At 36.2% G+C, this 15,281-nt stretch overlaps 1 protein-coding gene across 1 annotated transcript in view; it reads left to right on the top strand.

The window, feature by feature from the left end:
• Positions 1-15,281, top strand: part of TRPC7 (transient receptor potential cation channel subfamily C member 7) — a 460,933-nt gene that overhangs the window by 164,606 nt on the left and 281,046 nt on the right. The window contains exon 3 of the mRNA XM_016428186.2: positions 7,424-7,606. Within this exon, the coding sequence (XP_016283672.2) occupies positions 7,424-7,606 (183 nt within the window). The remainder of the gene's footprint in view (positions 1-7,423; positions 7,607-15,281) is intronic.

Genomic DNA, 15,281 nt, shown 5'->3' with positions numbered 1-15,281 from the left:
TGCCACATCCCCTCCAGGATTCATTACTTTCCTTTGCTGCCAGGTTAGCCAATCTGCTAGGTGTGAGGTGATACCTCAGAGTTGTTTTGATTTGCATCTCTCTGATTATAAGAGATTTAGAACACTTTTTCATGTGCTTATTAATGGTTTTTATTTCTTTAACTGAAAACTGTCTATTCATGTCCCTTGCCCATTTATCAATTTGAGAATGGCTTGATTTTTTGTAAAATTGATTTGGCTCTTTATAAATTTGAGTAATTAGACCTTTGTCAGAGGGTTTTTTTATGAAGATTGTTTCCCAATTTGTTGCTTCCCTTCTGATTCTAGTTACATTGTTTTTGTTTGTACAGAAACATTTTAATTTGATGTAGTCAAAATTATTTATTTTACATTTTGTGACTCTTTCTAAGTCTTGCTTGGTAGCCAATACCAAATTGTTTTGATGACCACTGTTTTATAATATAGTTTGAGATCTGGGACTGCAAGCCCACCTTCCTTTGAATTTTTTTTTTCATTATTCCCCGGCATATCCTTGATCCTTTGTTCTTCCAAACGAACTTTGATATTTTTTTTTCTAATTCAGTAAAAAAGTTTTTTTTTGGAAATTCAATGTGTATGGCACTAAATAGATAGCTAAGTTTGGGTAGGATGGTCATTTTTATTATATTAGCTCATCCTACCCATGAGCAGTTAATGTTTTTCCAATTGCTCAAGTCTAGTTTTAGTTGTGTGGAGAGTGTTTTGTAGTTGTGTTTATATAGTGACTGTGTGTCTCTCAGCAGTTAGATTCCTAAGTATTTTATATTGTTTAAGGTGATTTTGAATGGAATTTCTCTTTCTAATACTTGCTGCTGAGATGAGTTGGTGATATATAGAAATGCTGATGACTTATGTGGGTTTATTTTGTATCCTGCTATTTTGCTAAAGTTGTTGATTATTTTGACTAGCTTTTTGGTTGGTTCTCTAGGATTCTTTAAGTAGACCATCATATCATCCACAAAGAGTGACAGCTTGGTCTCCTGATTTTATTTATTTCTCCCTTAATTTTTAGATTTTCTAATTTGGTTTTCTTCTGGAGATTTTTAATTTGTTAGCTTTCAAGTTTTTTGATTTGCATATCCAATTCATTGCTCTCTCCCCCACCTAATTTGTTAATATATGCACTCAGGGATAGGAATTTTCCTCTGAGTACTGCTTTGGCTGCATCCCATAAGGTTTGAAAAGATGTCTCTCCATTGTCATTTTCTTCAATGAAGTTATTAATTGTTTCTATGATTTGTTCTCTAACTGATTTTGGAGTATCATATTACTTAATTTCCAATTGATTTTTGATTTAGCTCTCCATGTACCCTTACTGATCATTATTTTATTGCCTTATGATCTGAAACTGTTCCATTTATTATTTCTGCTTTTCTGAATTTGTATGCCATGTTTTTATGACCAATCTTTGTGAATGTGTCATGTGCTGCTTAAAAGAAGGTGTATTCCTTTTTGTCCCTAATTTGTTTTTCTCCATGTACCTATTAACTCTAATTTTTCTAAGATTTCATTCATCTATTTTACCTCATTCTTATTTATTTTTTTAAATTTTTTTTTTTAAAACCCTTACCTTCCGTCTTGGAGTCAATACTGTGATTGGCTCCAAGGCAGAAGAATGGTAAGGGCTAGGCAATGTGGGTTAAGTGACTTGCCCAGGGTTCCACAGTCGGGAAGTGTCTGAGGCCAGATTTAAACCCAGGACCTCCTGGTTCTAGGCCTGGCTCTCAATCCACCGAGCCACCCAGCTTCCCCCTCTTATTTATTTTTTGATTTGATTTATCTAAATTTGATAGTGGTTTGTTCAGATCTCCCACTAGTAGAGTTTTACTATCTATTTCCTCCTTCAATTCTCCTAGTTTCTCCATTAGAAATTTGGGTGCTATACCATTTGGTGCATACATGTTGATTAGTGATATTTCCTCTTTGTCTATACTCCCTTTTGTCAGGATCTATTTACCTTCCCTATCCCTTTTAATCAGGTCTATTTTTGCTTTGGCTTTGTCAGATATCTGGACACACTGAATTTGAGATGAATAAGGACATTTAGCATCTTATTTAAAATGTCCATTATGCAGCTTGTAGACTGTAGCTTGAGAGAGAGATTTGGACTAGATAAAAAGATCTTAAACTCCTGTGAGCTGACTAGGTCACCAAAACCTGTAAAAAGAAAAGAGGGGATGACCTTTAAACCGAAGCTTCACTCACAACTAGGGAGAATAATTTTATATACAATTAACAATTAAAAAAAGCCTTACAAAAAGCATTCAGGCAGGCAGTAGAAAGACAATGGGTAAGTAATATCACACAAATCCAGAGGGGAGATTATCAAGGGTGAAAATTGCCAGTGTCAAAAGCTAAAGACAAGTCTTGAAGAACTTAGTTTAGCAGAAAGAACACCTGTTTAATTCAAAGGACCTAGATCAAACTCTACTGAATTAGCTCTATGAATTTATGCAAACCACTGAAACTTTGTGGGACTCAAATTCCATACTTGTAAAATTACAAAACTTGATTCCTCTCAATCTCTTTCAGTTCTAAATATGATCTTTATATGATAACACTATCCATGAGGGGTGTATGGGGTACTCAGGGAGGAGTAGTATCTCTGGTATGGAGGGCTTGTCATGCCCTTCTAGGGCAGCTCTCCAGCCTCTGACCACCACCTGACACCCAGCTCTCACTTATGGCTCCTAGTAGCTGCTAGCATGTGGCAGTGGCCACACCCTGGGCAACGGCTTCAACAGGCCAGCTAAACCTTGTGAGGGTAGCCATCGGGTCGTAGACCCCTGGTGAACTAAGGCTTTGCTCACCCAGCATGTGAAGACTGCTTCGGCCAAACAGATGGAAGAAACCAATAAGAAGGTTCAATGGCTGAGATGGTGATGCAGCAAAGCACTGTGGAGTGCTTAGGGCGTGTTGGAGCACAAAAGACAACACGACCATCCAATGCAGCTGAAGAAGTCTCCAGGTGTAACGACTTTCCGTGCCACTGGACCCAGGCTTCCAACGCCAAGAGAGTGGGACTGTCTCTGTGCATTGACTTTTCCACTTAAATCTCTTTCACGCACAAGTGTCTTTGTGCACACTCATCTACATCACAGATGAAAGTGCACAAAGACAATCGTCATCCTCGATTACTGAGATACTACTACTAACTAAACTAACTATCTATGTGGTGCAATGGATATCAGGAAGACCTGAGTTCAAATCTAACCTCAAACAATATTTTTCTGATTCTGACTGAGAAAATCAACCCCATTTCTTAAATGTAAAATAAAGATATCTTTTCCCCAAGGTTGTTGTGAGGATTAAATAAGATGATATTTGTAAAAATGCTCAGTATACTACCTAATATATAGAGTAGGTGTTTAATAAATGGTTATTCCTTCTCCCTTCCCTGCTAGGAGTATGACTTGTAGAAAATATGTCTGTGGTTAGATAATTGGTATTTCCCATTCTGGGAGATGAAAATAGAATCCAAGAAATTCTTCCAGATCCTTCCTTCACCCTCTATTTTCTTCTTTCTCAGTAAGAGAGCTATTCACTTGTATTAAATGTAAGTGATCAATAGAGATAAATCAGCTTAAAAAAAAGCAATTCTTCCAATAATAAAAGCTATCATTTTTTTAGGACTTTAAAGTTTGTAAAATGTTTTATACACATTATAATAATATGTTATCTTCACAGTGTTCGGTCCAGTTCTGGTTCAGATTCCAAGTAATGCAATACACAATAGGTACTTTATTCAAGCTATAACTTGGGCCTCTACAAGAAGTGAAAGACCTCGATCATTGTATAGGCCTGGTTTATATAGAGGGGCTAGGGGTGGGGGGTTGTCTTGAGAACCAGGCACCAAAAGTTAAGACACATCAACCTTAGTCCCAGATGTTTCCTTTTAACATATGGTCAGTGACCCAGGTCAGTGGAACCTGAAGTCTGTAACAAGGGAATCACTTTAAAAGACTGATATATATTAATTTAAGGTCGCCAAGGAATCAGCTATGTAATTCCTAAATGAAAAATTCAAGTCAGCCGTCAGCCTTTTTTGGAGTTTAATTACAATAGGAGTAAGAAAGGAATTAGAGATAGAGAGAGAGAGAGAAAGGGGAGAGAAGGGAATAGGGCTTAAATACCCCTTCTGTTTAGGCTGGGCCAAAAGGCCCAAGCCCTTAGATAGCTGGAGCAAAGAAAAGAGACCAGTCCCTATTACTCACGTGTCCAAAATGGAGAAACAGTCTCAGAGGCCCCCACCTTCAGCTTCCTTCAGAGCAAGCCTTCTCAGAGCCCAGGAACCACACCGACCAAAACCTCAACCACCCTCCCTGAGTCTTCAGACCCCCTATCTTTAAGGAAACCATCCAAGTTCCTCCCCTCAGTTCTCCCATCTACCAATCCCTGTTCATCAATTTCCCTGTGCCAATGGAGGCTCTAGCTTAACCCAGGACCGCCCAGAGGTTTCTGGCTTTTGCACATGTCTGTTGAAGGTCATATTTTCAAATGATTAAATCTTTACTCCTTTGCTACAGCCCTTTCCAAATCCTGTTAACTTGAGTATGGTAGAGATTGGAATAATTAAATTTTGATCTAGGCTGCAGCCCTTACTCAATCCTATTAGGACTGAATAGGGTGGAGATTTATTCCAAGTATCTCCATTGTATCAATTCTAAAATCAATCAAGACTCAAAGAAATTCCTGTTCTATGCTTAAGCATAGGTCAAAGTCCTTTCCATTGTTCAGCAAAGGGTTTCTGTCCTAAAGTAATCTTAAGAAGGGAAGAGAAGGAACCTCCCATGCCAATGGAGTTCCCATTCCAATAGACTATCAGTAAGAAATTTTCCAAGTATGAAATATCCCAATGGTGAAATTTCCAACATTTATAAGTCTAAGGAAATTTGAGGTTTACAAGTCTTGAGATAACATGTCCTTATGGCAGTACATAAATAGGGATGTGGTCGTTTTAGTTCTTGGGACAAGGGGCCCCATTAGGGTATTGTCTGGAGGGCAATTTTCCCATGGTAACAGCATGTTTCTTCAACAACAACACTATGAAACAGATGTTCTTATTAACTCCATTTTACTATTGAAGAACTGAAGCTAAGAGAGGTAGAGAGACTTATGCAGGATTACACAGCTAGTCAATGTTTGAGTCAGGATTCTAAGTTAGATCTTCCTTAGCCCAAATTAACTACTCTATTCAGCATACTGCTTTTCTTCCACTTAGTTCACTTTCCTGATATTCCATGCCACCTTCCCTAATCTCAAGGCACTTCTCCCAATAGTTTCATACATTCCACAGAATGTTCAAGCTAATACTTTTCCCCAAAGCTTTGTGAAATTAGATGGATTTTCTTACTGAATAATATATGTAAGTTCATTCATCTAACATTTCTTTAGCACCACTATGTTTAGAACAGTATGCTCAGTCACATAGAGAGAAGTATAAAGGTTAAATAAAATGTCTTCTACCCTCTTGGAACTGAAACTATGTCATGAGGATGAAACACAATAACAGTTAGCTCTATTATATATTATTTTCTAAGTTCATTGTTATGAGTGTTATAAGGGAACACCTGGGGATATCAGCAAAGTTCCATAAGGAAGTGGCAATTTGAGTTGGGTTTTAAAGGATGGGTAGTAATTCAACAGGCAAAAGGGGAGAAGGAGAGCCTTATAGGCATGAAGGACAAAATGAGAAAGAACAGTAAAAGCAGGAGAGAGTATGGTTTGTTCTGTTGGGTTGAAACAGCCCTTGTTTTCCCTTTGTGGTGTCAAAATAATTGACTACTGAAGTGGAGAGCAATAAAAGACAACCAATCCCATCTTAACATACCTTAGTCCATCCTTCCTATTGGTAAACAAATATTTACTAACTTCCATTTCCAACACAAAATTATATTTTAATATAATTCTCAATGAAAGATACTGCAAGTCAGGGAATAAGCACATAGTTGCCTGGTCTAGTTTCAAATATATGCTTGGAGGAGTAAAGGTTTTTAATCAAGCAAGATGGTCCTTTTTTTAAAACAGCAACTGGAGTTGTTGACAGCAGATAAAAGTGAGCAGTTAAAAGTGAAAGTGATATATAACTTTTCCTGTATATGCTGGATAAATTCATTTTAACTTTGATCACAGAATCCCAGAATATTAAAGTTGGAAAAAGCCCCAGAGGCCATTGCTGACAAGGAAACCTTAAGGGAATGAGATTTTTGTTTACTGCAGACTAGTAGGTTGTGGGAGTGTGGAATCATATTTTATAAAGGTATATACATACATTAGAGATTCTTACTTGAAATGTATGAGAAAAAAATGAAACTAAAATCAAGAGACAGGGAAGAGGTAGAATGAGAAAGACGCAGTCCATCATTCTATCCTGAAAAAGAAGTATTACTTTAATAAAAATAAATTGCAAGGACAAGGGCTGTCCAAATATCCCTTACTTTAGGGGGGGAAATACGCAGAAAGCATGTCCTTAGGATTAAGGAATCAGTCAGAGCTGGAAGGATCTTTGAGATTTTCTAGCCCAACTTCCTCATTTCACAAAGATAAGAACCCGGAGAAAGAGAGAGTAAAGTCCTTAAGGACGCACAGGTATTAAGCAACAGAGTTAGGGTTTGAATCTTCCTATTCTGACTTCAACTCTGGTTCTTTTCTTATATAGATACATCTCCATTCCATGACAAATTGATGAATTAAGAGTTGATCATTCATTTTACAAAAGAGGTCACTGTGATTTCCTTAGAAATAGTGCCTTTAAAATATAATTTGACTTCATATGCCCAGTATCTACATAATGCTTCAGAAACACAGATAGTATGAAAAAAGACATACCTACACACAGTTTTGCCAATCCTACATCTTTCCCATTTCAAATTAAGAAGCTAAATTTTTCTCAATTTATATCATTTATAAAGGTGGTGATTCAGATGAGTTGGAGATGATAACAGTGAAGTCTGCCAATTCTTTTGTGCATCATGATTTTATCAAATAATTAATCTGGTTGGGAAATGGAAGATCATAGAAATTAGAATTGGAAGAGGTCTTAGGGATCATTTTGTCCACATCGTCATTTTCCAGATGAGGAAACAAATCCAGAGAGGGGAAATAATTTAACCAATATCAGACAGATCTGCTGATAGGTCATAGATAGGTCTATGGCTAGAAATGCCATTCTTGCCATTATAGCATGGTGAATCTCAAGGTGACCAGTTGCTAAAGATTCTTACCAGAAAATGAAGTATAGGTCTTCTTTTCTTTTGCTATATTATATATACAGTCATCTTGGGGAAAATGTCCTTCAGAAGCTATGGATTTGCATTCCTGCCCTGGATGAGTACAGCTACAGCCCTCAGTGTTAAACACGCCTGATTTCTCTTTATTTTGTTAGAATGATTACAGGAAGTTATCTATGCAGTGCAAGGATTTTGTGGTGGGTGTGCTGGACCTCTGCAGGGACACAGAAGAAGTGGAGGCAATTTTAAATGGCGATGTGAACATTCAAGTCTGGGCCGATTATCACCGTCCAAGTCTGAGCAGAATCAAGCTTGCCATTAAGTACGAGGTCAAAAAGGTAAGTCTCTCCCCTCCAATCTCATCCATTCATGGAGCTTTGAATCATTGCCTTGGAGGTGCTACTCTCCTTTGCATATTATGCATTTTTTTACTCTAAAACTAAGGCATTAAGCATCTCAACCCTGGTAAGAAGAAATGCTATAATGGTTGCAGGACTCACATCATCCCTATTACTTTGAGCTCACCAGTTAGAACTGAAACATTTCATTCATTATAAAGGACCTTTAGACTGCAAGGCATGAGAGAATGATTTCTTTACCATTAAACCAGCATCAAGAGCCTTGTGGATTGATTACATGGATTACAATAGATGGTCCTCAAGTTTACTTAAGGATCAAAACCCCTTGGGGAATATGTATCTTATCAACCAGATTAAATAAATAAATCAATATCAACAGATGACAACCTTTCTACTACTTCTCATTATATTGAGAACATTGATAGGCTGGAAAACCTCCAAAAGATTGCAACTAGGGTTGACAAAAGGCCTTAAGCCTATATAAGGCTTCATTGAAGAAACTGCACACTTATAGCCTGGAGCAAAGAAGACTTGGAAAGGGGTAAGAATAAGTGTAGAAGGGAACTTTATGGTTTTTGAAATCTGTTCTAAAATATTTTAAGACTATTTTGTGGGAGATGTATTAGGCTTGTTCTGTTAAAGGTGAAATAAAAGAGAGACAGATTTAAAGTTCTATTTAAAAGTAAATTTCCAAAACATTTGTGCTGTTGCAATGGGCTTTTGTTCAGGTGGTAATGGGTTTCTCCTCAATGGAGATCTTCAGTAATGGCTAGATGACCATTTGTTGGGTGTGTTGTGGAAAGAATGTTTTTTGAGGGGACTGGGGAGTATTGGTTGAACTAGATGGCCTCTGATTCCTTCCAACTCTGAGAGTCTTCTTCTGTTCATTACTCATTATTTCACTAGGAAAATTAGAATGACTCCTTTGGTAAATCAAATCAATTTCTATTTAAATTTCAATAAACAAAATCAAGATTTGTTGCAGACAAAGAGCAAGGTTAAGTGGTAAAGTAGGTAGTATGCTATATGTCCATAGGCAGTATGCTATACTTGAAATCAGGAAGATCTGAATAAAAGTCCAGCTTGATACTTACTGGCTGTATAACTAGGGACAAGTCAGCCAGAGTTTCCTCATCTAAAAAAAATGAGAATACTAAAGCACCTACCTTTTAGTATTATTGTAAGGGTCAAATAAGATGACATATGTAAAGTGCTTTACCAATTTTAACATACAATGAAATGCCAATTATTATTATTATAATATTTTGATTCAACTGTGTCAGATTTCAAGTCCAAATGTCCATAATACATTTAGATTAAGATTAAGATTTAGATTAAGCTTTACAATGTTATTTGTTAAGGTAATTGTACATATTTAACTTGGAATGAAAAAGAAATTTTGAGAAAAGAAAGAAATGATGGCATCCTCAAAAATCTGAAGGATTGTCACATGAAGGACAGATTAGATTTGTTCTGTTCCCCCAGAAGTCAAAATCAGGGGTGAGAAGTAGAAGCTGTAAAGCATCCAATAACAATTGGTGTCAGGAAAGACTTTATAATGATCAGAGCTATACAAAAATGGAATGAGTTGCCTGGAAAGATGGTGGGTGTCCCCTTTCTACAACTCTTCAACAGAGGTCAAATAACCATTGTTTAGACATTTTATCATGGAGGTTCATTTTGTGTATAGATTCAACTAATAATTATAGAGCACCCTGTAAGCTCTCAAATTCCTTGAATCTATGTTCTATCATTTAGCTAGTTAACTATTTCTATCATTAATTAAATGTCATTTAGATATGAAAGGGACTTCAAAATTCCTTCTAGACTCATCTAGACCAACTCCTTTATTTTGCAGATTAAAAAACTGAGGCTAAAGGGCAGCTAGGTGCTCAGTACATTGATAGCCTGTTCTTTCAAACTATACCACATTATACCACACATCAAATAAATTTTGCACCAAATAAATGACTAAAACTATGTTTGGGGGACAACTAGGTGGCTCAGTGGATTGAGAGCCAGCCCTGGAAATGGCAAGTCCTAGGTTCAAATATGGACTCATACAGTTCCTAGCTTGCCTTGGGCAAGTCACATAACTCCCTTTGCCCAATCATTAACACTTCTACCTTGAAATTGATACACAGTACTAATTTTAAGATGGAAGGTAAATTTTTTTAATTAATGTTTTCATCCAGTTGTTGGTCATAACCTAAGTTAATATCAGCAAGGAATTTAAAGATATATACTAAGATGCACATTTAACCCAATCTAATCCTCTCTTACCATTTTCCTTATTTAAAGCAAACTAAAGTGAAAAAAATGTGTCAGCCTAAGCTATCAAGGGAGATCTCCTGTGCTAAATACATTTTTTTTCTGTAATTTTCCTTCTTGTCACAATTAAAAAGTCTACAAATCAGCTTGTTTTATAGGCCTGAGGGCTTGAGCTCCAAGTGGAGAAAAATTAGCTGAGTTAAGGGGAAAAAAATGACACGAGCCTAGGCCTAGGAAATTTAAATATCCAGGAGGGTATTTTTTTTTAAATTTTGGTTTTAAAATCAGTGCCAATGTTTAATTGCATTTTCTTGGCTCTGGATTCCTTCATTTTTCACCCTCATCTTAACGAACCACAAGAATTCACTAAGACTTTTTCCCCGCCACAACAGTCACTTTCTGAAGCTGCCAAGGATTTACCTACTTGAATATACATATATATATATATATATATATGTATATATATATATATACATATATATATATATATATATATATATATATATATGAAATGTAATGTATCTTTTCCCCTCCTCTTCAGAGACCAGACCTCTATTTTTGCTACTTAGCCCAGTATGAAATTGGGCCCCCTATAGGGAAAAAGCAAAAACAAAGACAAAAACAAAAACAAAAACAAAAACAAAAAAAGCTTCCTGAAACCCCAGGTAACCCTTAACTATAGAAAGATGATAAATGTTACAAATAAAATGCCAGACTTTATAACTTCCAAGACCTTCCTCTAATGGGAATGCAGCTAGAATGTCCTCTAAATTTCCTTCCAGCCCTATGATAACATTATTCAGTAATTTCTTGAAATTTCCCATAATGTGAGCACTTTGATGTCATTAATTTTAATTAAATATAATTCAAATAAGTTGAATTAAACAAGAATTCATTAAGCACTTCCTAAATGTCCAGTCTTGTACTTCGTGCTGGGGTAACAAAGATGAACATGATGCACTCAAGCTGAAGAAATTTACACTCTACTTAAGGAAATCAACATGTACCTAGAGAAATAAATACAAAATATATGACATAAAATAGTTTAAGAGGAGGAAAATACTAACTGAGGGAAGTGGAAAAGTTTCATGTTAAGAGATAACACGAATTTGTTTTTGAAGAAAGTTAGGGATTCTAAAAGGCAAAGATACAGGAAGGTTTTCTAGAATAGATCATACAAAAGAACCAAGCAAGAAATTAAATATATCTCTTGTATGATGTCATACCATTGTGTCTGCCTTTGTGACTCTATTTGGAGATTTGTTGCCTTAGATATTGAAGTGTTTTGCCATTTCCTTTTCTAGATCGTTTTACAGATGAGGAAACTGAGGCCAAAAGGGTTAAGTGACTTATTTAGAGTCACACAGCTAGGGATTATCCAAGACCAGATTTGAACTCCAGGCCCAACACCTTATCTACCTGCCCCAAAATATAATGCATAGAGAGCAGTAAGTAGGTCAATTTGTCTGAAATGTAGAATGAATAAAGGAAAGTAATGGCAAAAAGGTAGGTTGGAGGCAGATGGTAAAGGACTTTAAAAGCAGTTCGTGTTCAATCTTAGAGAAAATAAGTGCTTCATGGGGTGAAGGAGAGGGTGGGGATTTAAGAAGGTGACATAATCAAAATAACCCTGACAGCCTATATAAAGGATGGATTAAAGAGGGGAGAGCCTGGAAGTTGAGTATATAATTAAGAGACTGTTACAATAGTTCAAATGAGAAATCGTAAGAGCCTAAAGAGGTTGTAATGGTCCTATGCTTTAAGAAAAGGGGACAAAGAGAGAGATTTTGTAGACAACATTGACAAAACTTGATAATTAATTTTGCCTAGGTGCAGCAGGAGAATAAAGAATGGAAGATGACTATGACATTGTGAGAGTCATCTCCTCTGAACACTTACCAAATGTAGCTTGACTTTTATTTACACTATTAAGAATTTTTAAGTAAAATTACCTGATGGATAAATTGTGATCATTCTTTGCCCTTTGCTATTTTTTTCATCTTGAATTCCATAGAACAAGTCTATTTCTCTTTTGTCCATTCAATATCATTTAACATGGATGCTGTTATATACAAGGCACAGTGGCAGCTATCTATGAGAGACACAAAGGCAAAAGCAGTCCCTGCCTTCAAGGAGTTTCCATGCTACTGAAGAGTAGGACCAATAAATAAAATGTAATTTGAAGAGGGAGAGAAAAGACTAATAAATTAAGGGATCAGAAAGGTATCCTATTAGAGGTAGACCCTAGGATGAACCTTAATGGAAGCTAAACATTTTAAGAGAGGGAGATAGAAAAGGAATGCAATCTGATTAGCATAGCCTCAATCTAATTACTAGCCAGGGAAAGTATGATAGTCATTATTTTGGTGAGAGAAAGGAGGGAGAGTAGAAGTGATTTTTTTCTTTGAAGTATACTATAGACCATCTGTACATAAAGAAGAAAATAAAAGGAAGAGTTTGGAGAATAGATCACAAGGCTGGAACAGAAGCATGATGTAATAGTGATGGGAAGAGGAGACTTCAGTTATCCAAATATCTGCTGGAGCTCTCTATCTCTCCCCCTGTTTGCCTCAGTTTCCTCATCTGCAAAATGAGCTGGGAAAAGAAATGGAAAACCATTAAAGTATCTTTGCTATGAAAAGAAGAGTTGGCTATGACTGAAAAGCAACTGAACTGAAACCTCATTTCTCTTTTTGACAGCATTTTAAAACTGATGATGATGCTCTGGGTGCAAGTTCAACTAAATTTTGGCAAAACTTTTAATTAAGTAGTAATATGCAACTCAGCAGTCCTTTCATCTTTTTAGATATATATCCTTATTTTGATAATATGGGTTATCATGGCACTCTCCTCCCAGGTTTGTCATGAAGAACAAATGAGATAATATTTGTAAAGCTCTTGCAAACTTTAAAGTGCTATCTAAATGCTAGCAATAATAATGCTTATTTTCATTGGTAGTGGTTGTCCTGGTGGTGTTTATAGCCCTATGACCATGTCTCTTTCATGCTCAAATTGTTCAAAGAAAAAAAGTCTGATGTTTAAGGCTCTGTGTTTCACTAGTTACCAAGGCCTAAAATGGCCCATCTTTGAGGTGATGATTATCTCTGTCCTCTCCCAAGCTTGTCCTCAGATGTCAAGAGAGCATGTACTGGAACCATAATAAAATCCTTTCTTTTATAGTTCTATCTTTAATTTTCTGTCTTCCTAAATCACCAGTGTCACCATTTGGCAAGCAAAGCTTGAAAACAACAAGACTTTCTTCAGTGGATCTCAACACTGCTGGGTCTTATGCAGTATTGCTTTAGACAGGTATTCTGTGCCATATTTTTTTCCCTAATGCAGTTTAATTTAGACAAATAATTTAGGATTAGGAAGCTGGACATGACACTAAGCCACTCTTGCTGGTATATTGACTATGTAAATGTAAATTGCTGCCAAATTGTACAAAGTGTGATTTCTTTTGTTACTTTCAATTCATAAGATGGACTATCTAGAAGGGATCTGAGGTCCAGAAAAATTTGAACCAGGTTACATGGACAAAGTGAAGATTTGAATCCAAATGTTCTACTGTTCTATGCTACTTCTTTGATTTATGGGAGAATGGGAATGTAACTTTCCTCCAAAACATACCTGAATAAAAAATCTGAATTTAACACACTCAACCTTTTCTTGATGATTGCCAATATGAGGGAACCACTGCCTCTCAAGACAGTCCATTCTACCTTAGGAGAATTGTGATTTTTGGAAGTTTTTACTTGGATCAAGTTGAAACCTGCCTCTGCAAATTCTATCCAATGTTCCTCATTCTGCCTTCTTGAGCCAAACCGAGTGAATGTAACTCCTCTTTATTGTGACAAATTCTCAGATATTTGAAGACAATTATAATGTTGCCTCAAATATTCTCTTTGCCAGTCTAACAATTCCCAGTTTCTTCAACCAATCCTCATTTTTATCATTCTTTTGTATTCAGCTCAGTACGTCCTTGACACTGGGTTAGCTATATGACACTGAAGTAATAATTTGGTAGCTTCTATATACCAAGAGGACTTTCTGAGTTCCATTTCTCTCTATATTCTGGGCAACAATTCTAAGTGTTAAGGGGAGAAACTACCTATCAATGTGAATTGCCGTCCTTTATTGCTGTGTAGGAATTGGTAAAAGAAAACTTGTGTCTATATTTTAATATGTCTATATTTTTATCCAGCTAAGTTACTCTTCATAGGGAGTATAAAAAGATTGCTACCACAGGAAAAAAATAAAGATGAATCCATGACATCCTATACACCAAACCAATTATCAGGTTTTTCCTCTATGGAGTTATATTGGAAGAGTGTGGAGGGGGAAAAAAGGCAAGATCTGGCCTAAATATCCATATAATATTTTCATATAATATATATAACAAAAATCCATATAATAATTTTATAATATAAGAAATATTTATTTTATTCATTTGATTAGAATTATTTTAAAAGGAATTCAAAAGATATATGCAAAGAAACTAAATGAAAGGTATTTAATAATTGTCAAAATTAAAAATCACAAGGTCATCTATGAATCATAGTTTACATTTCTATACTATGTAATTTTTAAACAAGATAGGTATTACATCTGGGATTTCATTTTGTAGGATTTAAATTAATGTCCAATATTCCAAGTGTTATATTTTATAAGGTTTATTAATAATCACTAGAAGTAAAGGAATAAAAAGACAATTATCTAACAAAATAAGACAACATGATCAAGTTCTCCTTGCCTGTTTAAAAGAGTCCACTCCACCAAAGCCACATCAGGAAGATAAGAGAGCGAGAGGTGGAGCATGTTACAAGGGAATCACTTTAAAAGACTGATATATATTAATTTAAGGTCGCCAAGGAATTCAGCTATGCAATTCCTAAATGAAAACTCAAGTCAGCAGTAAATCTTTTATGGAGTTTAATTACAATAGGAGTAAGAAAGGAATTAGAGATAGGGAGAGAGAAAAAGGGAGAGAAGGGAATAGGGCTTAAATACCTCTTCTGTTTAGGCTGGGCCAAAAGGCCCAAGCCCTTAGATAGCTGGGGCAAAGAAAAGAGATCAGTCCCTATTACTCATGTGACCAAAATGGAGAAACAGTCTCAGAGGCCCCCACCTTCAGCTTTCTTCAGAGCAAGCTTCTCAGAGCACACCACAACCACTCCGGCCAACTCCTCCACCCCCCCCCCGAGTCTCCAGACCCCCCTCTCTTTAAGGAAACCATCCAAGTTCCTCCCCTCAGTTCTCACATCTACCAATCACTGTCCATCAATTTCCCTGTGCCAATGGAGGCTCTAGCTTAACCCAGGACCGCCCAGAGGCTTTGCACATGTCTGTTGAAGGTCATATTTTCAAATGATTAAATCTTTGC

The sequence above is a fragment of the Monodelphis domestica genome, chromosome 1 (genome assembly GCF_027887165.1).
Source record: "Monodelphis domestica isolate mMonDom1 chromosome 1, mMonDom1.pri, whole genome shotgun sequence".
Classification (NCBI taxonomy): domain Eukaryota; kingdom Metazoa; phylum Chordata; class Mammalia; order Didelphimorphia; family Didelphidae; genus Monodelphis; species Monodelphis domestica.
Note: the sequence above shows the minus strand (reverse complement) of the source record. Positions and strands in the feature narration are given on the sequence as shown.